Raw genomic sequence first — 27945 nt, 5'->3', positions numbered from 1 at the left:
AGGGCTTGGAGCCCTCTCCACCTTAGCCCGGCTGGTATAGACTTCAGGCAGGGGAACAGGGGAGGCTCTTGGCTTGGGGCGGCCATTGCACTGACTGGCCCTTTCCAGAGTGGAGCACTGCCCCCTGCACACTTTAATTCCCAGGAGGGCCCTTGGTTCAGTCCAGGAAGGACCTGGGGAACCTGCCGAGGAGCTCCCTACTCTAGTGTGAGGCTTCAGGGCACAGAAACACAACGCCCCACCCCTCCAGTGGGGTAGAGTCCTTTGCTGGGGGGGGCAATGAAGGCACAAAGCCGCTGCAAGGATAAGACACTTTATTCTGCCTAAGTCCCCTCCCCCACCCCCGCAGACCCCACAGACAGAGAGACAAGGGCAGATGCAGCTGGGACCAGGAGGAATCTGGCTGCAGGGACAGGTGTCTGGGGGACCAGGGTTTTCTCAGAGACAGGGCACTGACTGCTCACTCTCCCCAGTGAAGATCAGAAGCAAAGGAGCTGTCCCCCAGCCCCCTCCCCACCCACCAGGCTGGGGTAGGGTTAGGTGTGCCCCTGGGACCTCTTCACCCTTCAGCCTGGGGGCTGATCCACCAGGCAGCAGGGTCACAGGAGCTGAGGGTGGGCCTGGGCTGCAAGATGGGAGGCCCCTGGGGAGTCGGGTGGAGGATGCTGGAGGCAGACGGTGGACACAATCCTGGCCACCCCGTGGGTCCTCAGAGAACAGAGCCCAAGCTGGCTTCTCAGGCGTGGGCACCGAGGTCTCTCGGAGGCAGCTCCTTGTGGCTGTAGTATTCCACCAGCTGCCTGGGCACCTCGGCCAGCACACTCTTGGCCAATGCCGCGGGGGACGCCTGGGTGTGGGGACAACATGCCTCCAGCCAGCTTCCCGTCCCCTAGTCCCCCTTTCCCACCTACGCACACCCAACCCCCTTCCCTAGAGCCCCCGGCTCCAGGCACCACAACCAGGAATTCACCAAGTGGGCAGGTAGGTGAGCCTGTGTTAAGGTTGAGACTGCGGTGGCTGGACAGTCCACCCCTGCTGACACTGCGGGGGCACAGATGGCCCTCTGGGTGGGTGTGACCCCGCCCTGGGCACGGGGCAGAGTGGCTGAGGCCCCTCGGATGCCCAGGTCCTCCCATGAAGCTGCAAGTGTGTGTCCATGTGACCCACAGTTCCTACTGCATCGCAGAGGCTTGAAAGCCAGAGAGGTGGTTGCCTGAGGGGCACCCTGCCCTCTGGGGCGTCTGTGTGATGCTTCTCATAGTGCAAAGGTTTCTAGGGGCTGAAACTGCTCAGGATGGGGCAGGGGCTCAGTGCCTGTCGCCCCCACAATGCTGCCGAGGGACCCGCCGGGCACTCACGCTCTTGAGCTCCCGAAAGGGCACGAACTGCACGATGTCGCGGAGGGCGGGCTCGCCGCGTGGGGAGCGCAGGACACCATCGTCACCGTCTAGCACCTGCATGTCGGTGAAGTCTGCGTTGCCCACCCCAACAATGATGATGGACATGGGCAGGTGGGAGGCGCGCACGATGGCCTCACGTGTGTCCGCCATGTCGGTCACCACGCCGTCCGTCAGGATCAGCAGAATGTAGTATTGCTGGGGGCACAGGGGAGGAGGGGCCGCGGGGACCCTGCAGGGCCACTGCATCTCCCCCAGTTGAACCCCAAGTCCACCATCCAGACCGCCTGGGGGTAACCACAGTTGCCAGGCTTTTCTAAAAATGTATTCGCAGAAGCGTATCACTTGCACACAGGTGTACACACACACACACGGAATCACAGTGAGCTGTGACCACGTGCTCCCTCTAACCTGGAGGTGGATATGACCACACCCTACAGGTGGGGACATTGAGGCTAGGGGACCCGGGGTTGACCCAGGTCTGAGGCCAGAGGAGAAGGGATCATCAGCCCTGGGTGGGGAGGGGCTCCCACACCCCAAAGAGACACTGAAATTTCAAACAACACACTCTGGTCCAGCCTGGCCCGGTGCCCAGTGTGTCTGCACATGACAGACTGGGGCTTGTTTCAAATAAAGGTCCATTTTCAGTGTGAAAAAAACAAAACCACTCAGCAATCATTACTAAAAATCTGGTCGAGAGAAAACACAGAAGAGCTGCAAAAATCACTCTGGAGGTCCAGCGCTGGAAGGCCGGCCAGACTATCCACCAGCCCGCCCAGCTCTAGCCAAGTGGGCACCCTCTCCCAGGGACCCCCTCTGAGCCCCCAGACCAGGGGGATGGCTAGTCTCCTGTCCAGGGCTGGTGGATTCCCACAGTGCCTGGCCCAGCCCTGAGCCCCACACACCCTCCTCCCACCCCCAGAGGAGGGGCAGCACCCACTGAGACCTCACAGCCCTGCGTCTGCCAGCAGTGCAAACAGCACACCATCACCGCCTGCAATGGAAGTGTCACCTGAACCCGGGGACCACTGCAGTCGGGGCCCCGGGAGGCATCAGCCAGAAGGGACAGGGCTTCTCCATGGGACAGGAAGACAGATGAGGGCAAAGTTCAAGAGGAGGCTCAGGGAAGGGGGTTCCAGATGCCGCCCAGCCTCCACCCACATCCACCTCACGCAGCTAAGATGAAGGGTCTGAGCCCCAGCAAGGACAGAGGCAGACCTGAGGCCCCCAGAGTTTAACCCCTCCCAGAGGAGTCAGATGGGACATGAAGGCCACCACAAGGGCATGGTCAGCAGACTCCAGCAGGGGACCCTACTGTATGCACACGCTGATCTCTTTAACGAGGGGGTGGCAAGAGGACCCCTGTAGGAGAAGGCAGGGGTCCCCAGCAGGATGGCCACACCCACTGTCAGGCCCAGCCCCCTTATCTTAACCCTGTGCCTCCTGGAAAATCCACCATGGTGTGGATGAGACAGCTGGACACTTAATACTCAGGAACTGACGCTGTCTTTAGGTGTGACAATGGGACCCTACTGTACCTCTTTCAGAGGTTTATACTGACATTTACAGATGAAATTTTGTGTCTAAAACTTGCTTCAAAACAATACAAGAACATGAAAGTTGAATGTAATCCTTAACTCCAGGCTGGATTCTACACCAGAAATAATATTGTGATAAAATTATTATTTTTTTGGCAATTAATGCAATTGGAGCATATTTTATAGACTAAAGTATTGGATCTAAATTAAGCCACCTGAAATTGATACTTGTGCAGTGACTGTAGAAGAGAACGCCTGGATCTGAGGAAAGAAAGGGTGAGAGGCGACACTGTGACCCTGCCTTTGGGGGCTGTGTGTCTGGGAGAGCCACTCCCACTTAGGGCGTGGGACCAGGGACCACCAGGGACCACCAGGGACTGGGCGATGGCAAGTCCCAAGGATGGAGCAAGGCTGAGAACAACAGCCCAGTCCCACCCAGGGAACTTCCCTGGTGGTGTGGTGGACTTTCACCGCAGGTTCAATCCCTGGTCAGGGAACTAAGATCCCACATGCTGAGGGACACAGCCAAAAAAAGGAAAAAAAAACAGATCAGGAGACCAGAACACGGGAAGGACAGGTCCTGGGACAGTGAGGAGCAAGGACACATGGGGACAGATGGAGGCTGGGGTGAGACAAGAGGAGGGGGTCGCCTTCGATGTGAGACTGCAAAGCAGTACTGTACAGGATCTTGTGAGCAGATCAACACCAAGAACTTGGGGGGAGGGTGGGGTTCAGGAGGCCAGCAGCCTGCTGTCAAGCAATTCAGAGAGAAGACAGGACCAGTGTGTAGATGGGGGCAGGGGAGGAAGAGAAGTAGGAAGAGGCAACAGGGCAAGAAGTCGCTGACCAGTGAGTCCAGGGAAAGGATGAGCCAAAGGTGTTGCGTTATTCTTCCATGAAGTTGACTATTCTTTTTTTCTTTTTTTTTTTTTTTCCAGAATAAAAGGTTAAAAGAAGGCAACAGAGTCATCGTGCCTCAGGCAGGTCTACAGAACCCTAATGTAGGAGGCAGCCTTTAGCGTCTCACCACTTGTGTGAATTAAGAACAGAGGGATTTCCCTGGCAGTCCAGTCAACCAGGACTGGGCACTTTCATTTCCCCGGGCCTGGGTTCAATCCCTGGTCGGGGAACTAAATTCCCACAAGCTAACACAGTGCAGCCAAAAAAAAAAAGAAAGACCATGCAAACAGTACATGTACAACAACCACAGACAGCAGATCAGCCTCCAGGGCGAGAATCTCCCGGGCAGAGAGCAGCGCTCAACTCACTGCCTCTGGGGCCCTGGAGGCGTGTCCAAGCCCGACCTCACTGGTCCAGACCCCCGGGGCTCCTGCTTCCGGCCCCTCTTCCCTCCCCCGGCCTCCCCCTACCCACCTCCCGGCCCCGCCCACCGGCCCCGCCCGACCTGACCCCTCCCTCCTCCCCAGCGGCCCAAAGCCCTTCCTCACACACCCGCCCTGGCACTAGGCACCTACAGAGGCCTCACGCGTGTGCTCCTCGGCCGCGGCTGTGCGGGCCACCTTGGAGATGATGGGCGCCACGTTGGTGGGGCCGTAGAGCTGGACCCTGGGCAGGCAGTTCTGGTAGGCCTCCACCACACCCTGGATCCCTGTGGGCGGAGGGGTGTGAGCACAGCCCCAGCGCACCCCCACCCTGGGCCATTCACGCTCCTACCTTCGCACTCATCGTCCTCGGGGTTGAAATTGATGGCAAAGTCATGGGACACCTGGGCAGAAGGGACTGGTCAGCGGGTCCACCTCCTAGCACCCCACACCCCAACTACTGAGAGAGGTAGGTTTGGAGCCCCCGGGGCCACCATGTGACACATCCTTTGTGGAAGGGGGTCACTGGGGACAGAGGGCAGAAGGCCAGCCCTGGATCCAGCGGGACCTGGAGCTTCTGAGATGTATTAGCCAATAATTCCCCAACCCCCAAACTTTCTGCTTAAGTCAGTCAGACACCCTTTCTAAGCAGAAAATTCCAGGCAAATGTCCCCCTTCTCCTCACAGGGCCACAGGGCTGACTGAGAACACTAGTGTTGGGAGGTCAAAGACAGGTCCCCACTCCCTGCCCCACCGCCTGTCACATGGCACTGCTTCCCCTGGGGTCCTGGGACCCGGCCATTGTCCTACCTCGTATTTGGGAGGGATCCGGGCTCCAAAGCCCAAAGCAGAGAGCCTCTTGTCGCTGGAAGAGAGGCCGCCTCATCACCCAGGGCCCCCGACCTCACTGAGGGAACGGGGGCTTTGGGGAGACACCAACAGAGCCAGGAGACCAGGTGCCCCGAACCACACGGGAGAAACTAAGGCCCAGAGCTGTGAGGAGGCCACCAGGCTCACAGGCAGGCAGGGGCAGTGTTGACTGGATGCAGGGACCTTGGCCCCATCACTCCCTAGGCCTCGAGAGCCCTGCCCCTTCATGGCCTCAGTTTACTGCTCTGTGTCTGCGAGAAGAACTCGGACCCCCATGGGGGGCGGCCCCATCTCCCTCTCAGGCCCTGGGGTGCTGACCTATGACCCCTGCAGAGCCCAGGAGGCTGGCACACCTGTCATAGTCCTGGCAGATCTCTCCCACGGCCACCAGGGCCTGCAGGTACTCGTTGGGCTGGAAGGGGTTGATGTAGTGCAGGGAGCAGCTGTTCCTGGGGTCCCCGTTGGAGGCCGTGAAGTCAATGGCCACCTGCAGAGGCCACGGCATCATGAGCCTGAAGCCTTCCTTCCTGGCCTGGGTGGCAGCTGCACCCCATCTGACAGCTACGGACACCCAGGCCTGGGGAAGCCGCTTGCCCAGGGATGTGAGAAAACCCCAGGAATGTAAGCCCAAGGGTCTGACGCTGTGCTGGCCGGATCACAGAAGGGACAGGCCAACCCCAAAGCTTCTGGGTCCCCAGGCGCAGCCAGCACCTCTGCGGCAACACCAGCCAGGGACCCCAAGGAGCCAGAGCAGTCACAGTGGACCCTCAGCACCTCCTCCTGCAGTCAAGGGTGGGGGGAGGGGCTGGGCAGGGCCTGGGAGGAGCAGGCTCTGAGACTGGGTCCCTGTGTGTCCTCCTGCCCAGTTACTACCCTCAGGCCTTTCTGGCTGTCACTTGAAGAAGCTCGGAGGGGTCACAAGGAAGAGGTCTGCAGGCCCTGCAGAAGGGCCTTTTCTGCACACATCCACCCCGGGGGTCAAAGGGGCTGAGTGGGGCCAGGTGCCGACCCCCCCCTCCCCCCATCCTCTGGGATGCAGCCCACAGGCGGTGTGGAGAGAGCAGACTCACCGTGAAGTGGATCTGGCAGCCGCCCATGACGTAGTCCAGGAATGAGTACACCCTGTAGAGCTTTCAGGGTCCCCACCCCAGGGAGACTGAGGCTGGGCCTTCAGGGCAGGGATTCTGGGGCTGCTGGGACCTGCCCTCCCCCAGGGCAGCTTGGGGCAGGCAGGAGCCTAGCAGCCTCAATCCCTGCCTCTCGGGCCCTCAGGCTGTCTGCATGCCCATCTCCCCCCACCACTTATTCTCTTGTCTCCCCCTCCCCTCCATTTCCTAACCCACCTCCATGCACTGGGGGCACAAGAGCCCTTGAGTCCATCTGACAGTGGGGGAGATTCCAGGGAGTGGCCTGCCACTGCCGAGCTTGCTCTTCCGCAGAGCTCAGGTGGAAGCAGGACTGCCCCCCAACCTCATACCGTGGGTGGGTGGGGGAGGGTCTGCAGCCTGGGCTGAGGCTCACCTTCAGGTCTGCCAGGATGACCACCCCAGAATTCTTGTAATTGCGCTTCTTCTGCTTATACTTGGAGTTCACACAGTCCCACTGGGCCTGGGGGACAGGGACAGGCAGAGGCCCCCACCCCAGAGTGCCAGCGCCCAACACCCCACCCTAAGGGGCCGGAGAGGCCTTGAAGCCCTGCCCATCTGCGTCAGTCTGTCCAACACAGGTCGGTGATCCCTACTCTGACCACCTAGTGGGCGTGGCTGTCATGCTCTGTCATTAGCCTCTCTAAAGCCATCACAAGCATTTTGGGGGAACTCAGCCCAGGGCCAGCGCCCCAGAGCATTCTGGGGGACAGGCCGGCTCACCTGGTCCTCCCCGAAGGCTTTCTGCATCTCCTCGAAGGTGGTGGAGAATTCTCCGATGAAGTCGTGCTTTCCGCGGGAGTCGTAATCCCAAACGAGGCCCTGGGGAGCCCGGGACTCAGCCCGTCTGCCCTTCTGGGGTCCCAGGCCTGGGCGTCTCCAAGGCCCTGCAGGCAGGCCGCCCCCTCCCCACCACGCCTCTCCAGTACCCCCGCCCACCCCGCACATCTCAACTCCGAGGGGGCGTGGTCTGGCGGGGCTGGTCCCGCCCCTTCCCAGCCACACTCCCACCCTCCCGGCGCAAAGCCCCACCCACCTTGAGAGGCCGCGACTCCTCACAGCTGCACAGGCTGTTCAGAGACACCTTGAAAGGCTGCCAGGTAGGGCTCAGGTCGTTCTTCACCACCTGTGGGCCGGGAGGGGCGGGCGGCTCAGGGGGCCCGGCCTCAGGCTCCAGGCAGGACCCTGTGAGCCCAGAGCTGCATCTCCGAACCTCGTTCCATCCAGAACCCCCTTTGTAGCTTCCTCCACATTCCGGGACCACCTGGACTCCTTTCCTTACATAGCCTTTTTTTTTTTACTCAAATTAATTTATCTCAAAAGGAAACGCTTTCCCACTGCTGTCACTGGGATCTTGTTTCATGGGCAGGTAGTCACAACAAATGCAGATCCTTGACCCTAGGACACAAGGTCCACCCGCGCCTGGCTGCTCCCTGTTCAAAGGGGGATGGAGGTGTTGGGGATCAAGACCCCTACAGCCACAGCGGGCAGGGAGGTGCCGGGAGGGTCAGGGGCAGCCTCCTCTGGGCTTTCATGCTACCCCCGGGTGCTGGGCGGGGACCCCGCACCTCCGTCCTGTACACCAGTTGCTCACTCTGATCATCATTGATTCGGTATAACTCCAGGAAGGGGTCTGACTTGCTGAAGAGGTCCTGCCAGAGGAGCAAAGGATGAGCTTGGCAAGGCGGGTTGGGGGCCAGGCTCTGCCACTCTCCGGGTGTGAGGGCCCAGCCCTCCTTGAGGGCATCTCCACCCCCCCCCCCCACTCGAGCTTCCCTAGCTCCCCAGCACCCTGGCTCCCCAGCACTTCCAGCCCAGAGCCTGGCTCCCACCAATTCCCCCACTGTCTGCCCTGGGACCCCCCCCTCCTCCCCGAGCCCCTGAGAGTTGTCACAGGAAGCTGTGAGGATGAACTGAGGGCAGTGACACAACAGGACCCTGACAGCAGCACAGCCGCCCTGGCTCCGAGTGCGTTCCACTCCGCGGCCAGCTGTCTCCTCGTGGACACTCCCTGACAGGAGGGAGAGCTGGGCTCCAGGGGAGCACCCCACACCTTGTCGTCCAGTTTCCTGGCCCTGAAGGAGAGCTCCACGTAGCCGTTGTTCCCGGAAATGTCCTCGGCTATCACCTGGGTGGAGGGGGCAAGAAGGTCCTGACCCCTGGAGGGTCTTCAGCTGGCCCACTCCAACCGTTCTCCGCCCTGCCGCCCAGTCTCCCAGTCTATGGGAGGTGCCTAGACACCGGGCATCCTGGGCCTCGTCCCCCCACAGCCTCAGTGATGAAGGGGCGGGGCCTGAAGGGGAGGGGCCGGTGGAAGGCGGGGCCTCACCGTGATGGTGGACTTGCCCGCGTTCCTGCCGAACTTCAGCAGCAGTGCCCGGGTCACCTTCTTCTGGGCCACTATCTGGAAGTTAGAGGGTCAGGAAGGGTCCGCACCTGCTCCGAGGACTCTAACCCCACCCGAGGTCTCCCAGTCTCCTTCCCAATGCCCCCAATCACCCTTGGTGGCCTGGCTCCCTAAACCTACCACCCAGGTGAGGAAGTGGAGATTCAGGCAGAGGTCGAGGACTTACTCGAGGGCCACCACTGGGATTTGAAGCCAGGGTCCAAACCTTTGGCTGGCCCTGCAGACCTGGTGGCACTGGGTGGCCTTCCCATAATCCAGAGTTTACGTGTATATCCAGACATACATGTCCATACATGTGTCCATGAATCTGCACCCATAGGTGCACACATGCTTGCACATGGAGGTCCGTGCTTGTGTGTCCCTGCATGTGAGGGAAGTGGGAGGCCAGCACTGGGTGGACCCTGCTGAAATCTCAGTCCTCTTATCTGACAGAGGCTCAAGGCAGCAATGGAGATTAGTCACATGGCCTTCATGTTGGGGAAAATAAGTCGGAAACAAATGAGAACATACTGTGTGATTCACGGACACAATGTTCTAGAACAGACAAAACTATAGGGGGAGGGGGTTGAGAGGAGCAGGGGGGCATGCTGGATGACAAAGATGTGCTATGTGATCTGGGTGGTAGTCAGGTGTGTACAACTGTCTAAGCCCATCAATTCCAACCCTAGAGGTCTACACATATTACTGTATGTAAATTATACCTCATTAAAAAGCCCTCAGAAAAAAAAAAAAAAAAGCCCTCAGAGTACTCATGAGAATCGAATGTGTGACACATGGAGTGTTCTGCCCAGAGCCTGCGCTGATCAGTTTGGCTGGAGGCAAGACCTTTTGTTTCACTGACAATCATAGAGCTAATGGGAATGACTTCACTGGAGGATGCAGGGTCCCTTAGACCAGTCACTGCCATGGAGACAGGCACGGGAAGGGCTCCCTTATGTCGTGGAAGTGAAGAAGTAAGCTGCAGAGCAGTGTATGTCATTTGTGCTTTTAAAAGTGTATATATAGGGACTTCCCTTATAGTCCAGTGGCTGAGACTCCATGCTCCCAGTACAGGGGGCCTGGGTTCAATCCCTGGTCAGGGAACAAAGATCCCACATGCCTCAACTAAGCCCCAGCACAGTCAAATAAATAAATATTTTTTTAAAAAGTGTATATATATAGAAAAAACTATATGTCCCTTTGCTCTGATAAGACTACCTCTCTCCAGAAGGATGTAATGAACCTGGGGGCAGGGCAGGAAGGAGACACCCAGAGTGTGCCTGTTATACTTTCTGAATTTAGATCCATATGACTATATTACCCAGTTCCAAATTACATTTTTTAAATTAACTAAAAGACATTTTTTTAGAAGGAGCTAGGAGTCAGGCAGAACACCTGGTACACAGTTGGTGCATAATCTTGCTGTCCCCAGACCACCACTGCACCTGCTGAGGTGCCCATGCTGCCCTTCTCCTCTGAGAACATGGGGATGGGGCACCCACCTGCCCCAAAGTGCATTCCATGCCCCCCAGGAAGTCATCCTCTTGGCAGCTCAGGCTGCTGGGCCCATGGGTGTCGTAGACCTCAAAGCGCAGCTTCTGCACCTCCTCGAAGTAGTAGTCAAGCGTGAAGACCTTGGAGAAGACCGGGTGCAGGCTGCTCCGGACCACCTCGGTTCTGCCCACCTGCAAGCGGCCCTGGGTGAGCAGAGCCCTGGAGGAGGGGGACAAGATTCTACCGGGGTGCTGCCCGGAGACCCTGTACCTCTGCTGTAGCCTACAGAGTCCCCTGTCCCACCCACCTGCCCTTGGGTGGTCCTGGAGGACTTGCATTCAGGTTGTGCTGTGGCAAGACCCATCTGCTGCTTCGAGGCTTCTGGTTATCCCCTGGGGGGTCATTCCCCAGAACCCTGGGCACCTCCCTCCGTGAGATAAAGGCGCAGTTCTCTAGCCGTCACAGGCCACAGCTTCTTGTCTCGTGCCCCCACAGCCTCCTCCATCCCCACACCACAGATGGGGAAGCAGGCTCAGAGAAGGGAAGGGGTGTCCAAGGGCACCCCAAGTCAGGGACAGAGCTGGACTGGAACCTGGCTGGGCAAACCTTAAAGCAGAAATATTTTTCCAGCACCCAGGTGGGCAGGCAGGGGAGACTCCAGAGTTGGGGGGGGGGCAGGGATTGCAGAAATAATCCCTTGGTTCAGCTCTCTCCTCCAACTTGGGCCCCAACACATCAAAGTGCAATCTGGGCTGGGGAGGTAGGTTTCTGTGCGCTGCTCCACAGTCGCACAAACTCCCACACCCAAGATGAGGGTGTTTATGTGCTTTCCCAAGGGACATATGCCCCCACGGAGCGCTGAGGCCAAGCAATGACGGCTAATGGGGGCTTGGGCCCCTCCAGCAGATCCTTTGCCCCCGAAGTCGATGACGGGTTTCTCAGGCCAGGAGGCTGGTGATCCAGAGATGACAAAAAACAGCACAAGGTCATAGCCAGGGAGCAGTGCGGTCCAGGGAGCTGGCGCAGCTCATCTCTAGGACTATGCGACCCTCAGCGGCTGTACCTCAGACGTGCCCCTAACATCCTCCCTACCTCCGCCCGAGCTGTATGCGGCCACCGAGGCCAGGGACGCGCGTGCGCGGAGAGACCCGTCGCAGGGGGAGCGCTGGAGGCTGGGGAGAACTCGGGTTCGAGTTCCGGCCCCCCCAGCTCTCCGGGGGCTCAATGCCCGACTTCACCTATTCGCCCCCGACTTCTTGCCCTTTCGAGGTGAGGCCACGCGTCTCAAGTGAGATGGTGGCGGAAAAAGCGCTTCGTGGGGCGCAGAGCGGTCTGAGCAGTCCCGCGGCCCGCCCTCCGGGAGCGCAGGTCTGGGGTGAAGAGCCCGCCCCCGCGCAGGCGCCCCGGCCGCTCCCGGGACCGGAGGGAAGCCCGCGTCGCCGAGAGACGGGACGCGCCCAGAGCCAGGTCCGCGAGGCTTGCGAACCGTCCGCTGCTGCCCAGACCCCGGCCCCACGCGCCGCGCTCGCCAGGCCACCCCGCGGCCGCTCGGTACCGGCTCGCCTCTTCCCGAACTCGAGAGCCAGGTGCCAGCCTGGGAGCCCTCCGGGCGGGGCGTCCCGGTCTCGGAGATGGAGTCCTGGCTCCGGGAGCGCCCGGCTAGCCTCCTGTGGGACCCTCGGTGCGCTGTCTCCGCCCTGCGAATGCGTACCCGGCGGAGGACTGGTGCTCCCGGCTGCCCCGCGGGCCCGAGGTGGACCCGTGACCTCGGTCCAAGCCCTGTGTCCCCCAGTCCCCTCTGCGCCCCCCAGGAGAGCCGCTGCGGCACCCTCAAGCCTGGGCGTTTCACTTTGGCCCCGGAGCCCCTACCCGGACCCGGAGTCGCACCCTCCACTCCAGGGCTGCCTCCCTCTACCTGGAGCCCCTCTCGGGGCTCCGCCTCCAACCCAGCCCCTCACTTCAACCCCACAGCTCCAGGGCACCCATCTCTGGACCAAGTAACCCCACCGTGACCCTGCTCTGCATCCCACTAGGCTCACACATCCATCTCGGCTTCCGCGTCCGCAGCTCCAGGCCCCTACCCCCGGCCTGCCCGCGCCCCTACCTGCACCCACTGGCCTTGCGATTGCAGCAGCAGCACCACGCTCGGGTCGGACTTGGTGAGCGGGTCGCGGTCCAGCAGGTGCCGGCAGCTCAGCCGCAGCTCCACCTTCGAGGCGCAGGGCGCCGGCACCACCCCGGGGGCCGCCGCCGCCCGGCGCTCCGAGCCCGCGCTCATGCTCCCGGCTCCCGCGCTCCGGGACCTGGTTGGGCCCACCGAGGGGCGGCTGTCCGCCAGTCGGCGCCGCGGCCGCACGGGGAAATGATGGCCTGGCCAGGCGTGGCCGCGCTTCTCTCCCCGCACACCAGCCCGGCGCGGGCACACGTGGCTCCCGCAGCAGCCACGGCACGGGAACTGCAGGAGGGGGTGTCAGAGAGGGTGGGACAGAGGAGGGGGCAGTGGAGGGGTGGGGCCTAGGCGGGGCCGGGCAGAGAGGGGCACTGGAGCCTGGGGGGAGGAGTGGGCGCTGAGCGGTGGCCTTAGCCCGCCCTTCGTCCCCATCCCCCTCCGGCCCCATCCCCCTTCGAGGATGCCGGGGTTTCGACGGGTTCAAATCCCCAGGGCGAGAGGTTTGAGGTCCAAAACGGGTGGGCCCTCCCAGGATAACCAGAACCCCACGGGGCCCCCTGCTTGGAGACCTGGTCAGGTCAGGAGGCTCTCTGCTGGCCTGAGCATGAGCCCCAGGTCCCTGCAGGCTGCCCCCCTGGGAAGCCAGTGCCCAGTAGAGGCCCAGTTTAACACCAAATCCACACCTTCCCCCATCCCTCAGACCCCACCCCCAGGCCTTGCTGCATTTAATGAGGCTTCACTTCAGTCAGCAATCATGTGCTGGGCGCCCCCTGTGCGCCCGGCGCCTTGAGGTTGGGACTTGACGCAGGAACAACGGGTCTGCCTTCCCAGAGCCTGTTGTCCAGGAGCCAGTACAACCCCTGCTGTCCTGGGGGTGTCTACACTGAGGGTCAGGGTCTGGGGTCCTTCCACATCTGCCTGCTGCATTCGAATCAGAACAGGCCTGGGCTCCTTGGGAGGGGCCCCTGTCGTCCTGAGTTTCACCCCACCTTGGACCACCCTGTGCTTTCAGCGAAGCTGTGCGGAAGAGGAGGTGTTTGGTGGAGGCAGAAGCCACCTCCCAGTCCATTTTCTTTGCCAGTTTCTGCCTAAAAATAGGGCACAGACCTAGCCAAAAGCCATGGTGGGAGACAGGAAGAGGGTTTAAGGTGAAAGGGGACCCAAGGGCCAGGGGAACAGAAACCAGGTCTTGGGCACACTGGGCTGTTGTGTCACCAGGACTCCAAAAGATCCTGGGGTCGGAAGCCCCACCAACAACAGGACAAAGATGCTGCCCAGGTAGAGGTGGAAAGTGGAAGGTTGCACCCCCGGCTCAGAGGAGGGTTTTCCACAGGTGCGATGCAGAGGACAGCATCCTTGGCAGTGGGATACAGGCTCACACCCCAGGGGTTCCTGCAAGGCAAAGACCTTGTGCCCAATTTGCAAGAAAGGGGAATTCTTTGCAGGCCAATCTGGTGCCTCTTTCTGCTGCCTCAAGCCTCCATGTCCCCACTTCTAGAAGCTGGCCCAGGTCCCAACAGTTTCAGAAACCCGCCGTTGGGAGGGCCGGCTTCTCTCTGTAGACAGTTACTGGCCTGGAGCCACTCTGGGCCTTCCATCTCCTGTATCTTTCCTGTCCTGGCTTCCCAGAGTCCATGTTTGTTGCCTATCAGCTGTGCTCTTGGAATCATGGGGGCTCACTGGCTTGCAGAGGCCCCGGTTTCACTTGCACCCTGGCCAAGGTTTCTGGCCTCTCTGAGTTTTATGGGATTAAGAATGCAAAACCCCAGAAGGGTGGAGGCTCAGATGGGCACCCAGCTCCACACTGGCATGCCCAGAGGCTCAGGGTCAGCCTTGGGAACTTCATTGGGACCTCGCCCCTGCCAGCCCCGAGGACAGGTCTTTCCAATGCATGTGTTCATGCTAACTGTGATGTGGTAGCAACTGACCCACTGCAGCCCCGTTTCACAGATGAGGAGGGGCTGCCTAGCCCACCAATAGAATAGAGCTTACACCCACAGTTCAACTCTTAACCATCAGACACAGCACCACAGTAACTTTGTATTTCCACCCCTGGGGGAGCGAGAAAAGAGAATTCAGAGTTTGGGGATTCAAGTCTCTGAGGTCCAGAGATTTTAATGGACCCACTGGGGTCTCCGCTTCCCCGGTGGCTCAATGCTAAAGAATCCACCTACCAAGCAGGAGACATGGGTTCAATCCCTAAGTTGGGAAGATCTCCTGGAGAAGGAAATGCAACCCACTCCAGTATTCTTGCCTGAAAAATCCCATGGACAGAAAAGCCTGGTGGGCTACAGTCCATGGGGTTGCAAGAGTCGAAAATGACAGCAATAAACAACTGGGATCTCCACCACAGCCTCACAGCAACAGGCTCCTCCCTGCCTTGCAGGGTGACCCTGGGCTCAGCTCCGGAGCTGACCTGGAGAGGAGGCTGGCAGGGCAGCTCCATGCAGCACTAGTGGAGAGATTCTCCAGAGCTCAAGAGAGGCTGCTGGGCTGCAGGATCCACCTGCCCCTCCTCTCCCAGCAGTCCACAAAGGCCTCAGGGACAGGGGAGGGCCCGGAAGGTGGGGGGGCGAGAGCTCAGGCTGCCAGACACAGGAAGTGAGATCCCCACCTTCATATATTCTGTTGTTACTGCTGTACAGGAAATAACAACACATGTTCCTTGTTGAAAAGTTAAAAAATGTAGATAAGCAATTAAAAAAAAAAAAGGAAATTCTAGCACCCAGGCAGAAACACTGTTAACACTTTGATGTTTATCCCTCCAGCTTTTTTTCCCCGCAAATCTGTTTGTATTAGTTCTTACAAGCTGCTTCCCACCCTTAGGGCCTTCCTGCATGTGGCTCCTCAGACTGCAGGCATGGGGATTCTCTGCCCCACATGACAGCTGAGTTCCTGGGCCTAGCACTGTGCCTGGCACACAGTAGGTACTCAGTAAATGTTCAAAGAGGTATTCAATAAATGTTCCTGTGTGGTTTTTTAGTAACTGCTTTTCTTTACATCATAACGCCGTCTTTCATGCCATCGACTGTGCTGCCCCAAAACTTCTATGTTGAAATCCTGACCCCCAATGTGGTGGCATTAGGTGGGTTGTGGGAGGTGCTTAGGTCACATGTGTGGAGCCCCACTGCCTTTGTAACTGGGACCCTAGAGCACTCCCTCACCCCTCTGCCATGTGTGAACAAGATACCATATCTGCTGGCACCTTGATTGATCTTGGAGTCAGCTTCCAGAGCTGTGAGAACTCAGTATCTGGTGTTTATAAGCCCCCTGCTCCCCCCCCACCCCCACCCACCCCCTGTCCGCAGTCTATGGTGTTTCTGTTCTGGCAGCCTGAAGGGACACTCTAAAGCTGAGGCCGACAGCAGGGGGCTGGGGCACTGCTACCCCTGGGGCAAGTCTGGAAGCCACTGAGTTGCAACTAGAGTTTTACTGGAGCATGGCCATCCTGTGTGTTCACGGACGGTCTGAAGCCGGCTTCACCCTGAAAGAGCAGAGGGATACTCTGTGGCCTGGAAAGCCTGAAATGCTCACCATCTGGTCCTTTAGGAAACGGCCTGCCGCATGCATCTCCCTACCCATCCACCCTGGGTGCTCAGAGGGGGCATCTGAGGGGGCCAGCGGGGTAGAAGCGACCCTTCCTCATGTATTTAACTAACCCCATGCTGAAGCTGAAGCTCTAATACTTTGGCCACCTGATGCAAAGAGCTGACTCATTGGAAGACACTATGCTAGGAAAAATTGAGAGCAGCAGAAGGGGGCGACAGAGGACAAGATGGTTGGATAGCATCACCAAGTCAATGGACATGAGTTTGTGCAAACTCCAGGAGATAGTGAAGGACTGGGAAGCCTGGTGTGCTGCAGTTCAGAGGGTCGCAGAGTTGGACACGACTTAGCAACTGAACAATAACAATCTTTATCTCTTTAAATGCTTCCACATCACCAATTTTTGGAGCAACAATAAAGCATCCTTGTTTTAGACAACTTGCTTCTCAAGCCACAGAGCCCCCTGCTTGCACTGGCTCCCCACCACCAGCCAGCTCTTACTTACCCTTTGAAGCCTAGCTGAACAAGCTTCACCCCCAGCACCAGCTCTGAGCTTCTGGGAATTCACCCCCTCAGCATCAGATAGGTTGCCTCGAGCAAAACCCAGCCCCTTGGGAGGGGAGCAGAGCTATGTCCAGGCTGTGTGCAAGTGACGCATTGCTCAGGCGAGGCCATCACCACACCCTCCACCTTGTTCTCCCCAGGGCCCAGTGGGCCTGTTCTGGAGGCTCTGGAAGGCACGCTGAAACTGTCAAATTTGCAAGAACGGGAGGTGGTGGGGCTAACAATGCTTTCACAAGCTTACACCCATGGGCTGGGTGCTTCTTTGACTAACCTAGAAAGGTCACTTTATCTCAGAATCCCTGCTGTCAGAACTGGACTGTTTTCCTACAGGATTTGGTATTTCTCTTGTTGTTCAGTTGCTCAGTCATGTCTGACTATTTACCACCCCACGGACTGAAGCATGACAGGCTTCCCTGTCCTTCACCATCTCCTGGAGCTTGCTCACTCATGTCCGTTGTCTTGGTGATGCCATCCAACCGTCTTGTCCTCTGTCGTTTCCCTTCTCCTGCCTTCAAGCTTTCCCAGCATCAGGGTCAGCTCTTCGAATTAGGTGGCCAAAGTATTGGAGCTTCAGCATCAGTCCTCCCAATGAATATTCAGGATAGATTTCCTAAAGGAAATTGACTAGTTGGATCTCCTTGCAGTCCAAGGGACTCTCAAGACTTCTCCAGCACCAGTTCAAAAGCATCAATTCTTTGGCGCTCAACCTTCTTTATGGTCCAACTCCCACATCCATACATGACTACTGGAAAAACCATCGCTTTGACTCTGCAGCATTCTCTTACTTATTAATGGCTGCACCAAGTCTTACCTGTCGCACATGGGATCTGTAGTTGCAGCATGTGGCAGTCTCCTAACCAGGGATGGACCCCAAGCCCCTTGCATTGGGAGCATGGAGTCTTAGCCACTGGACCACAGGGAAGTCTTTCACTTTTAAAAATGAGACAGGTGAGCCCAGAGAACTGCTGTCCCAGAAGAGCAGAGCATGCCACACATATATACACACATGTGCACATTATCACACATGGCAAACATGTTTTGTCCCACACACCGACCACACACATGCTCACATCAGAGACAGAGTAAGACACAAGCATACATGCAGTCACAACTGAAGAGTGCTGAGACACAGGCATTCCACCAGAGGCAGCACTGGGGGGACTGGGTTGGGGGGGGTAGAAACTCCCCCTCCCATTATTTTCTCAACCCTCCTCCAAAGACATGTCCGTCATTTTGGTACCTTCCCACAATCAGCCCCCAGCCCCCACCCTTCCCCCCAGGGGTCTGCTGCCCACTCTGCAAACAGCTGGTCTGAACATTCAGTGTCACTGCCAAGGCTGAGAGGGGGGTGGCCTTTGTGAGGTCACACAGCAGTGGGACTCTACCCGTACCCCACTCCCTACCCAGAACCCAGTTCTCTCACCTCCCTTGACCATAGGGCATGGAGAGCTTGTGGTTGGCTGGGCCATCTGAGCCGCTCCGCGTTAGCTCGGTCCTTGCAGCCCCTGTGAACCTGCCCAGGGCCAGCTGGAACACATGACACTGTCCAGGACGAGCTGCCCTGCTTCTCGGCTCCCCTGACCAGGAGTCCCGGCCACCTGATACTGATACTGTTGCTTCCAGGATGGTGACCTGCTTCACTGGGTGAGTGAGATCTCTGCACCTTTAAACCCAATCTCAGCATGCTACTTTGCTTAAGAAGCAAGCTGCTGGGTCCAGCCCACACTTAAGAGACAGAACAGCACACTTAAAGGACAGGACAGACACACGACGGTGAACCAGTGGCTAGGTCAGGAGGGGGATACCCTTGTGCTTCCAGTCCACGCAATGATGAGGGCAGCTTGAGCCAGGGAGACAGACAGCAGCAGTGTCCAATGGTTGGGCACTTCCAGGTGACGAAGACCTGGTTTTGTACACGACTCACGTGAGGGCTTTGAAGATATTCTTGGTGAAGCCTCCTGGATAGTGCTCAGACCCTCTGCCCTCAGTCCCTTTCAACAGTGACCCAGTTTTGCCTCCTCCTCCCCAGGAAGCACCATCCTTCCTGGTGAAATTTTCCAAGAGGCAGTAACTAACCATGCAGTGTGTTTCATACGCTTGCAACTAGGGCTTAAAAAGGAGGAGAGCCCAACTAAAGCACCAGAGCTGGAGGGTGGCAGGACCAAGGTCTAACACGGCTTCCCACTGCCCCACAGGCAGCCAAGAAAGCCCTGAGCCTTTCCCAGGAGGGTGGGCCCAAAGAATCTGGAAGGCCAGCCCTCCCCTAAAGGTCTGCAGCAGGCCCTTCACCAGCCCTCCTGTAGCCTGGTGACTGGCCAGTCACCACTGCAACCCAAGGCTGACATGTGCCCACACACTGGTGAACCAGCCAAAGGACCTACAGAAAGAAAACTCCACCAAGTTTTGTGTTAAGACTTTGTGGAGCTAAAACTGCTTTGGTTACTGCTGTGTTCCTAGGACACAGTGGGTGCCCAACACCTGAGTTCCTTTTCTCCATCCTGAAAACTCCCTGCATTGTCACTTTCTAACTTCTCCACCCAGCACCTGCTTGTCATCAGCTTCTACAGTCCCCAGGATGATCAATGCCAGGCTGGCCCTGTGTCAGCTCACTCCTTGTCCTCTGATCTGGTTCTAAGCAGCTGAGGAAGCAAAAAAGAATATTGACATTGGTAAATTCCTAGAACTGGGCACGAACCACTGTGGATTGAGGTGGAGATTGGAGAAGGGAGGTCATAGTTTCTCACTGATTCTCCTCACATATGGATCTTTTATGAAACAAACACCTTATTTTCCCCCTGTAATACCCTGAAACCTGAAAGCACACAAGAAAAATATTAAGTGCAACCACCTATGTGAGACCTAGATAAAGGAGGAATGTCAGCTCTTTTGCATAGGTGTCTCAGGCAGTAAAGAGTCCACCTGCAAAGAAGGAGACCCTAGATGAGGAAGATCTCTTGGAGAAGGGAATGGCTACCCATCCCAGTATTCTTACCTGGAGAATCCCATGGATAGAGGAGCCTGGTGGGCTATAGCCTATGGGGTTACAACGAATTGGACACGACTGAACGACTAACTTAAAGGGGTACTAAAAAAAAAAAAAGGCTAAGTAATCTCAACTGGAAATTAGAATAAATTTCAAATCTTTTGAAATAGCCTGTAACTTAAAATAATCAAGGAAGAAACACAGAACAAAGTAACCTTTATAACCACCACCAAACCAATGCTAGCCTCCTACAATTTATAATCACCGGAGCACCCCTTACAGGTACAGGTGATGTTACCAGTGCAGCCACTATGGTTATCCATCCCTGAAACCCACAGTTCTGCCCAAGTGGACACTAACCACAGCAGCCCCTGGCCCTGCACACCTGGAGGCTTCTGTGCCCTCCACTCTGAGCACTGTAGCCAGGGCTCCAAGAGGAAGGCAGTCACCTGACCTGGGGGAGCATCCCAACTTCTCACCAGGATCCCAAACACAAAGCAAACGGAACCAGTGGCTTGGGTCATCCAGAGGCAGCGCCCCATGAGCCCTCTTTCATGGATGGATCATGAGGCTTCAACCCCCAGGCCTCCACACTAGTTGATCCTTGACAGATCGTGAATTTCCAATACACTGAGTGTACACGTTCAATCAGTGTCAGCTTTAGATGTGAAAATAGTATTTTAATAGTAATGGGAATACACAGCATCTCCTGGGCTGGAGGGTCCGGACAAGAACACTCACTAAGCACAAGCCTCCCAGGTACCAAAGCGCTTTCCTCACAACTCTGTTGTGACAAAGGTCAGACACACCTCAGGTCCCCCTCGAGGTCCCCCCAGGCCCTGGCTCCTTACACAACGAAGGTCACATGGACACTGCAGGTTTATCATAAGTTGCCAACAGCACTTTATTTTTTCTTTTCAACATCCTGTTCTGCGGCTTCCTTGGCCCTTTTTGCCCGGATGCCAAAGAGCCGGGCGTTGGCGCGGGCCATGCGGAGACTAGCAAATGCCTTAAAGTTCTTCTCCTCCTCTGTGATGACTCTGGCTTTCTCCTTCTTATAGACCTAGAAGGGAGCCCAGCAAACTGTCAGCAAACTGAGAGGCCTTGGAGAGGAATCCACCCACCAGAGTAAAGCTGACTGGAGGCCACCAAAAGATTAGGAAAGTACCTCCTTTGTTGAAAGTAACCCCCAACTCAGAACCTAGTGCCCAAATCATGTGAAGGGTGGGCGGGGCTTGGATACAAAGTGGGTGTAGGGGTTCAGGCCCACCCCACCTCCCACTCTCAGGAGCCTCAAGGGCCTTGTCAATTGCTGGTCAGGCTACAGGATCACCAAACACGCATGGAGAGCTGCCTCCAGCCTGGGCTTCCCACAGACATCAAGGAGTGGAAAGGACCCTACAGAAAGGGTAACAAGTGAGGGCGACAAAGCTTTCCTCAAGGAGCCCCTCTGTTTGGATGCAACTGACTCTCCTCACGGCAGAGGGAAGGTCTTTCACAAACTCAACATGGACCCCAGCTGCCACACAGAATCCCTCCAACCCGACCCCAGATCCATCCTTCTCCCAACATGCCCACTTACGTTCCGTATGGGCATAACAGGTCCAGTCAGCTGAGTGGCCAGTTTGAGCTCTTCAGCCTGTTTGTCAACGAGAAGGGAGTCAGGTGACTTTAGCTCATCTCCCAAGGAGCCCCAAACTTGTCACCACTGTTTGAGTGCCTGTGGATTCCTGCCCCATCAAGTAAAGGCAGGTACGGTCAGATGAGTCACCCACGCGTGAACCAAGGATGCAGGGAGAATGACTGCCAGCAACAAATGTAAATGGGCACTGCTGATCTCATACAAACACTACTAACATGCAGTACACTTTCAATTTTAACAAAGCTGACTCCAAGTCCTGCCCTTAGTGAATCCTGGCATTTCAGGCAGTTAGTTTGATGCTCCTCAGAGGTTTTCTCCCACATTATGTATCTTTTCTCTACTACTTTGCATGGCAACCCTGCTTTAGATAGGAAGCTGCAGACAGGTACTTTGTCCTTGCAGCCCAGCTAGACCCACAGCGAGACCTCCACACCCTCACCCCGCTGGGCGCTGTGGGAGTCAGGTACTCACAGAGCTGTCTCCCTTCTTGGGGGCCGAGGGCTTCCTGGGGAACAGGATAAGCTTGGAGCGGTACTCCTTGAGTCGCTGCACGTTGGCCTGCAGGGACTCCGTGCACTTGTTCCGCCGCCTCGGGTCCACCGAGATCCCAATGGTCCGGGCCACCTTCTTGTGGATGCCGGCCACCTGCCCCGACAGAAACAGCTTAAGCCCCGAGAACTCCCTGGCCCCCACCCCCTACACAAGGAAGGCCCAGCCGTCAGATGGAAAAGGGTTCAAATGCACTTTCATCATAGCAGTGCAGCGATTCCGGAGAATGTCATCACTTGGCTGTGTGCCACTTAGAACAACCAGTGGGGCTCAGGACACGGGCTGGCGACACTCACCCTAAGCTCCTCCAGGCTGAAGCCCCTGCCGGCGCGAACCTTCGTGTGGTACCTGACCGTCGGGCATCTCACCACCGGCCGGAGAGGACCGGACGCGGGGCGCGGGGCTATGCGGCGCGCCTTGGCCTGCCGGGCCTTGCGTCTGCGGAGAGAAGCCGAGCGGGGGTCACTGTCCGCCCTCCCGCAGCAGGCCGGGCGCGCGGAGAACGGGACGGGAGGAAGGGCCGCGCTCGCTCCCGGTCGCACACCTACGGATCTTGCGAGCCGGCTGGTTGAACCACGTGGCCACGCGCCGCTGCCAGTCCTTGTGGAAGTGGGGCTTCAGGATCATGCCATTCCGGCTGGGCGCCATGGCTGCGGCCGAAAGGCCTGGGGAGCGGGTAAGACACGGAGCGAGTCAGGTCCGGGGGCAGTGTCCCGTCGGCGTGGGCACAGAGCACGGGCCAAGGCCCGACGCCGCTGGCGACAGGTGGACACCGGGGACGGCGGATGGAGCCAGATGGGGTCGGATAACAGCGATGGCCCCGAGCTCCCAAATACTCACCTCCTCCGAGGGCTCACGGCCGGGAAAGGAGGAAGTGCCCCACAGCACTCTGGGATGGTGGTGAGCCCGGCCAATCAGAAGCGTCAGAGCGTTGTGACCAATCAGAGCCAGGGCCACAGAGTGACGTCTTGCCTTCCCGGCAGCCCTCGCGGCGCGGGCTGGTATGGCTCTGCGTTGCAGGCGTTGTTGTGGTTCCTGTTGCGGGAACAGCGGTTGTCTGGCTCTGGCGAATCTCTGACCTGCCAGCCTGCTAGTGCGCCACGGGAGGCCTCGCCCTCCGCGTCCCAAGCTGTAATGCCGGCCGCCGCGTGGAGCCCGCTCACCCTCCTTATGGGCGGAGCGCGCACTTAGGAGCGGGCTTCCAGAGCGCCCCGAACGTGTCGCCCGGAGCCTGGGCGCGCCGAGGTCTGTGGTCGGGCCGCTGGTGGCGAGTAGCCCGCAGAGAGTGTGGAACTAGGAACCGTGGCCGGTCGCGGGTGGCCGGCGCGCCGCTGTGCACACTGCCTTCCACGCAGGTGAGCGTCGTTAAAACACCAAGTAGCCAGGCAAACGTCCGCCTCCTGGACCCTGGCGCCTCCTGTTCACGGGTCAGCCTGGGACGAAGCCAACACATCTGCCATCTGTGAGCCTTTGCCCCCAGGCACCGCCTTCCTTTCCTACCCTCACGCCAGTCGCCAAGATTCCTCTCGCGAAACTTGATCACCGTTTTAAGAATTTCATGACGCAAATGAGCAATTCGGAGGTCTGTATCCTGCACTGAGTAAACAGGTAGCTGATATTGATGCTGATAGCTTTGTGCCCTCTTGAGACACCTTTGGGTACTAGAAAAATCAGGTTGGGGCTCAGTGAGGAAATTTCGGTAAGGTAGACAAAACATGTCAAGGGCAGAGGAGGTGTGGAACACAAGTGCCAAGCCTGTGGGGAAGGTTGGAGCCCTGACACCTAGTAGGTGTGTGCTCAGTTCTGAAGCAAATCAACCCTGAATATTATTGGAAGGACTGATGCTGAAGCTGAAACTCCAATACTTTGACCACCTGATGTGAAAAGCCAACTCATTGGAAAAGACCCTGATGCTGGGAAAGATTGAGGGCAGGAGGAGAAGGGGGCAACAGAGGATCAGATGGCTGGATGGCATCACCGATTCAATGGACATGAGTTTGAGCAAATTCCGGGAGATAGTGAAAGACAGGGAAGCCTGGTGTGCTGCAGTCCATGAGGTGGCAAAGAGTTGGAGGCAACTGAGCGACTGAACAACAGTAGCTGTGAAGCAAGGGCAGTACAAGGCTTGCTTTGCTGACAGTTGTTAGCAAATACAGGAAAGCTCTTCTCAGTAAACTTGGAAGTGATGCTTATCTCTGAAGATAGGGTCATGTTTAAAATCTCTAGCCTTTCACAGACACAGACAGCTAAACTGGAAGGTCAGCGATCCAGAGGAAAGTGTCTGTGGAGTTGGCTAGTATACTATTAGAATCTTTGTACTAGATTTGAGACTTTGGGTATGTGATTGGTGTGAAATGGGAGAAGCTGCTGGGAGCCCTGTTAGGCCTCAGGACAAAGCTCAGTGCCCAGCTCTTGGTAAGTAAAGGTCACACCACTTTGTTTCCAAGTGACAGAGTAGGAGCCAGGGTCCGGAAGGCAGGGCAGGAGAGAAGGAAGGGAGAGAGTAAGAGGTTATCCACCTCACATATTACTTTGTCCATTGAAACTGAACCCACAGTCCATTCTGGCAACAGAGGGTCTGTGTAGGAGATGTTTGCTGAAGAAATGCTAGCGTTGTCCTGGGGTTTATTTCCTCAGACACAATACAATGTTAGCTCTCACCTTCCATGTCTTTTTTTTTTTTTAACTAAAGATTTCTTTGTTTATTATTTTACTTTATTTTTGACTGTACTAGGTCTTTGTGGCTGCACAAAGGCTTTCTCTAGTTGCAGTGCTCCAGCTCTAGGTGCCCAGGGTTCAAACCAGTGTCCCCTGTGTTGGTGGATTCTTAACCTCTGGAGCTTCAGGCAGTACCCCGTGTCTTGGAGACACTTTTCAGTGATTCTGCCGTGGGTCCTTCTCATTGAGAACACAGTCCCCATCCTCTTCTCTTTCTGGACAGACCTACTTGTGCAGCTCATCTGCTCATAGTCAGGATGCTGCTGGGATACTGGGGGAAGATTTGAAGTCTGGAGTTAATGTTGAGAAGGTGAAGCTGTAGCTTGAGGACCTCAGTCTGCTGCACACAGCCCAGCAACCCAACACAGTTTTTCAACACCTGAATAGTTCACACTTGAGTCCTTAGGGAACATGCAGAACAGCAAGTCCCGAGGCTTCCACGTGACTGCTGAGAGCCTGCTGAGTTTCCCAGTTGGGAAGACTGAAGAAGTGAGCAGGAGTCCTGATGCAAACTCTTGTTTGCTCAAGGTTGTAAAAGTTTTCAGCTACAGGACAAGCCCCTCCCCGCTTGGCACAGAACTCCATGGCACAACTCTGCCAAGGGGCTTTTGTCCCAGTCTGGGACCTGCAAGGGCCGCTGAAAGGACTGACCAGTGGCCCTGTATTCAGTGCTCACTGGGCACAAGGTTTCTGGAGGAGCACCTGGAGGGGTGGGGTGCACATGGCCTCCCAGAATTTCCTTGTAATTGTGTTCCAGTTTCTCACAGAGGGATCTGCTTGCCCCATACCTTGACCTGACTGGCCTCCTCCAGCTGGTGCTTCAGGGTCAACCTCAAAGACAGTCAACACCACCTCCTGGAGCCCTTTGACACACAATCTTGATATTTTTTTTTTAGTTTTTTATTTATTTATTTTTGGCTGCACTGGGTCTTCATTGCTGCATGCAGGCTTTCTCTAGATGCAGTTAACAGGGGCTGCTCTTCATTGCAGTGCACAGGCTTCGCCTTGCGGTGGCTTCCCTTGTGGAGCACCAACTCTAGGATGTGGGAGCTCAGTAGTTGCAGCTCCTGGGCTTGAGCACAGACTCAGTAGTTGTGGCACGTGTGTAGCTGCTCTGTGGCTTTTGGTGTCATCCTGGATCAGGGATCAAACCTGTGTCCCCTGCTTTGGTAGGTGGATTACTAATCACAGGGCCACCAGGAAGGTCCCACAGTCTTGATTTTAAAAGTTAATCTCAAAAAAAAAAAAAGTTAATCTCAAGGAATTCCCTGGGGATCCAGTGGTTAGGATTCTGTGCTTTCACTGTCAAGGGCCTGGCCGGGTTCAGTCCCTAGTCAGGGAATTAAGATCCCACAAGCTGTGCAGTGCAGCCAAAATAATAACGATGTGTGTGTGCCAGGTCGCTCAGTCATGTCTGACTCTTTGCGACCTTGTGGACTGTAGTCCACCAGGCTCCCCTGTCCATGGGATTCTCCAGCCAAGAATACCGGAGTGAGTTGCTATATCCTCCTCCAGGGGATCTTCCCAACCCAGGAATCAAACCCACATCTCCTGCATTGGCAGGCATATTTACCACTAGCGCCATCTGGGAAGCCCAATAATAATGATAATTAATTTAAAACATTAATCTCATAGCAGCAATGTGTTTTTATTGTTTTGACACATAAAGTCATGTTCCTATAGCACTTTGCAGAAACTAGCACACTAACAGTGTCCTCAGTATGAACCATTGGTTGAATTAGGAAAAGCAGGAGCCTAATAACTTAGTAGGGACAGGTTGATGTTAGTGCTTCACCACAGAACTCAACCATCCGGCCTCTCAACTCTCTAGTCAGTTCAGTTGCTCAGTCGTGTCCAACTTTGCTACTATGGACTGCAGCACCCCAGGCTTCCCTGTCCATCACCAACTCCCAGAGCTTACTCAAGACTCTTGTCCATCCAGTCGGTGAGGCCATTCAACCATCTCATCTGTCATTCCCTCTCCTCCTGCCTTCAATCTTTCCCAGCATCAGGGTCTTTTCCAGTGAATCAGCTCTTCATATCAGGTGGCCAAAGTACTGGAGCTTCAGCTTCAGTACCAGTCCTTCCAATTAATATTCAGTGTTGATTTCCTTTAGGATTGACTGGTTTGATCTCCTTGCTGTCCAAGGGGCTCTCAAGAGTCTTCTCCAACACCACAGTTCAAAAGCATCAATTCTTTGGTGCTCAGCTTTCTTTATGGTCCAGCTATCACATCCATCAGAGCCAAAATGTAAACCTGATCAGAGGCTGGGAGATTCCTATAATATGAGGACCACCTCATGTCAGTGATCACCTGGTAGTGTGTTACTGTAACACAGATGTCTTACATGAAAGTTGCTAAGAGAGTGGATCTTGAAAGTATTCATCACAAGAAAATCTTCTGTGGCTGACTGTGTATGGTGACAAATGTTAATTGTGATCATCTCCCAGTACATACAAATATGAACCACTGTCTTATACACCTGGCATTAATACGATGGACCTCAACAAAAAACTTTAAAGACAAAAAGTGTAACAAAAAAACTGTGTTTATTTGAGCATAGATCAGATTGGAAAACAACTTGCATTATGATGTGTGAACTCTTTAAGTTAATTTTTCCAATATTCTTTGTCTTCTGGGCTCTGATGTGTTAAATGTATGTTCACTTAATGTCTGTCTCAGCAAGGAACCCTCACACACCTGAGACAGTTCCAGAAACTGCAGTCAGGCCACACCGTATTTGCTCTGCTGGGCAGAGTAGGTTGCCCAGTGGTCTGGCTGCTCTGGCAGCCATGAGCTGCTGTGGGAGAACCTCTTCACCCCCAGGAGCCTGTTAGGGAGGCGTGAGGAGTAGCAGAGGTGGCTGAGGCCCCACTCCCAGGGCTCTCCCCAAGTGCTGTGTCTCAAGGACCAAGAGGTGACATCACCTGTGAAAACTCATTTCTGTACATCAGAGCACTCTCCCATCGGCCTCCCCTTGCTGGCTTCCCATGAGCCCGATCCCTGGCAAGCCCTGGGAAGGCAGGCTGCACTTCCTCCACTACAGTGAGGTGCCCCTCTTCACCCCACTTAACAGCCTATTCCTGGCTAAGTGTCACCAGACACTAGCCGTTTTAATGGTAAAATACAAGGGGGTGAGCTCGGCCACGTCCCAGTGAGGTCACAGAGGGGCCCCACCCTCCTAACTCCAGGCTGTCTTCAGGAATGAAACAGGATGGGGCAGAGGCAAGGTGTCGCCTCAGGGCCCCTCCTTGGGTAGGCACCTGCACCTGCCCTGCCCCTGTGCTTCCCCGGGGCACTGGGCGTGGGGATGGCTCCAGGCGCTGCGCAGGGAAGGGGAAGTAACAAGCAGCAGGTCGTGTCACAGGGGACTCAGGGCCCTGAGTGCACCTCATCCGTCTGTTCCCCCCACCGCTGCTCAGTCTTAAGGGAGCTGGTTCCTGCACAGCTGACCTCTCACCCTGCAGACGTCGGATCCCTGATCCAGGACGCCATCAGGGCAGAGCTGACCATGCAGGAGCACAGGCTTCCCTCCCACCCCCAGAGACCCCCCAGGGGCCCACATCCACACTGCAGGAGGTGGCCATGCCTTACTCCTCCAGGCCCAGCGCCTGCCCCTG

The 27945-nt window shown here is 56.5% G+C and overlaps 2 protein-coding genes and 1 non-coding gene across 6 annotated transcripts; all 3 read right to left on the bottom strand.

Moving 5' to 3' along the window:
* Positions 1 to 375: 375 nt before the first annotated feature.
* On the bottom strand, positions 376 to 12474 carry CPNE7 (copine 7). Of its 4 annotated transcripts, none has more exons than XM_065925213.1 (15): positions 12257 to 12474; positions 10161 to 10343; positions 8602 to 8676; positions 8326 to 8400; positions 7841 to 7924; positions 7309 to 7398; positions 6996 to 7094; positions 6649 to 6735; positions 6198 to 6257; positions 5481 to 5614; positions 5068 to 5122; positions 4610 to 4661; positions 4411 to 4544; positions 1359 to 1595; positions 376 to 847 (listed from the first exon to the last, which is right to left on the bottom strand). In XM_065925213.1, the coding sequence occupies exons 1-15, from the start codon at positions 12428 to 12430 to the stop codon at positions 737 to 739; spliced, it is 1650 nt and encodes a 549-aa protein (XP_065781285.1). In that variant the 5' UTR covers positions 12431 to 12474; the 3' UTR covers positions 376 to 736. The 4 variants fall into 4 exon arrangements, with proteins under 4 accessions (XP_065781285.1, XP_065781288.1, XP_065781287.1 ...); XM_065925216.1 differs by lacking the exon at positions 12257 to 12474 and adding an exon at positions 11864 to 11873; XM_065925215.1 differs by lacking the exon at positions 12257 to 12474 and adding an exon at positions 11245 to 11326.
* Positions 12475 to 20294: 7820 nt separating this feature from the next.
* Positions 20295 to 22563, bottom strand: RPL13 (ribosomal protein L13). Its single transcript, XM_065925212.1, has 6 exons — positions 22447 to 22563; positions 22151 to 22271; positions 21903 to 22044; positions 21529 to 21702; positions 20998 to 21054; positions 20295 to 20478 (listed from the first exon to the last, which is right to left on the bottom strand). Exons 2-6 carry the CDS (start codon positions 22252 to 22254, stop codon positions 20320 to 20322), a joined length of 636 nt encoding a protein of 211 aa, XP_065781284.1. The 5' UTR covers positions 22255 to 22271; positions 22447 to 22563; the 3' UTR covers positions 20295 to 20319.
* Positions 21760 to 21841, bottom strand: LOC136162250 (small nucleolar RNA MBII-202). The gene has a single exon (XR_010662059.1). It is a non-coding gene; the product is annotated as a small nucleolar RNA MBII-202 (small nucleolar RNA).
* Positions 22564 to 27945: the final 5382 nt, after the last annotated feature.

The sequence above is a fragment of the Muntiacus reevesi genome, chromosome 2 (assembly GCF_963930625.1).
Source record: "Muntiacus reevesi chromosome 2, mMunRee1.1, whole genome shotgun sequence".
NCBI classification, from domain to species: Eukaryota; Metazoa; Chordata; class Mammalia; order Artiodactyla; family Cervidae; genus Muntiacus; species Muntiacus reevesi.
The sequence above is the reverse complement of the archived record's forward strand: the minus strand, read 5'-3'. Positions and strand labels throughout refer to the sequence as shown.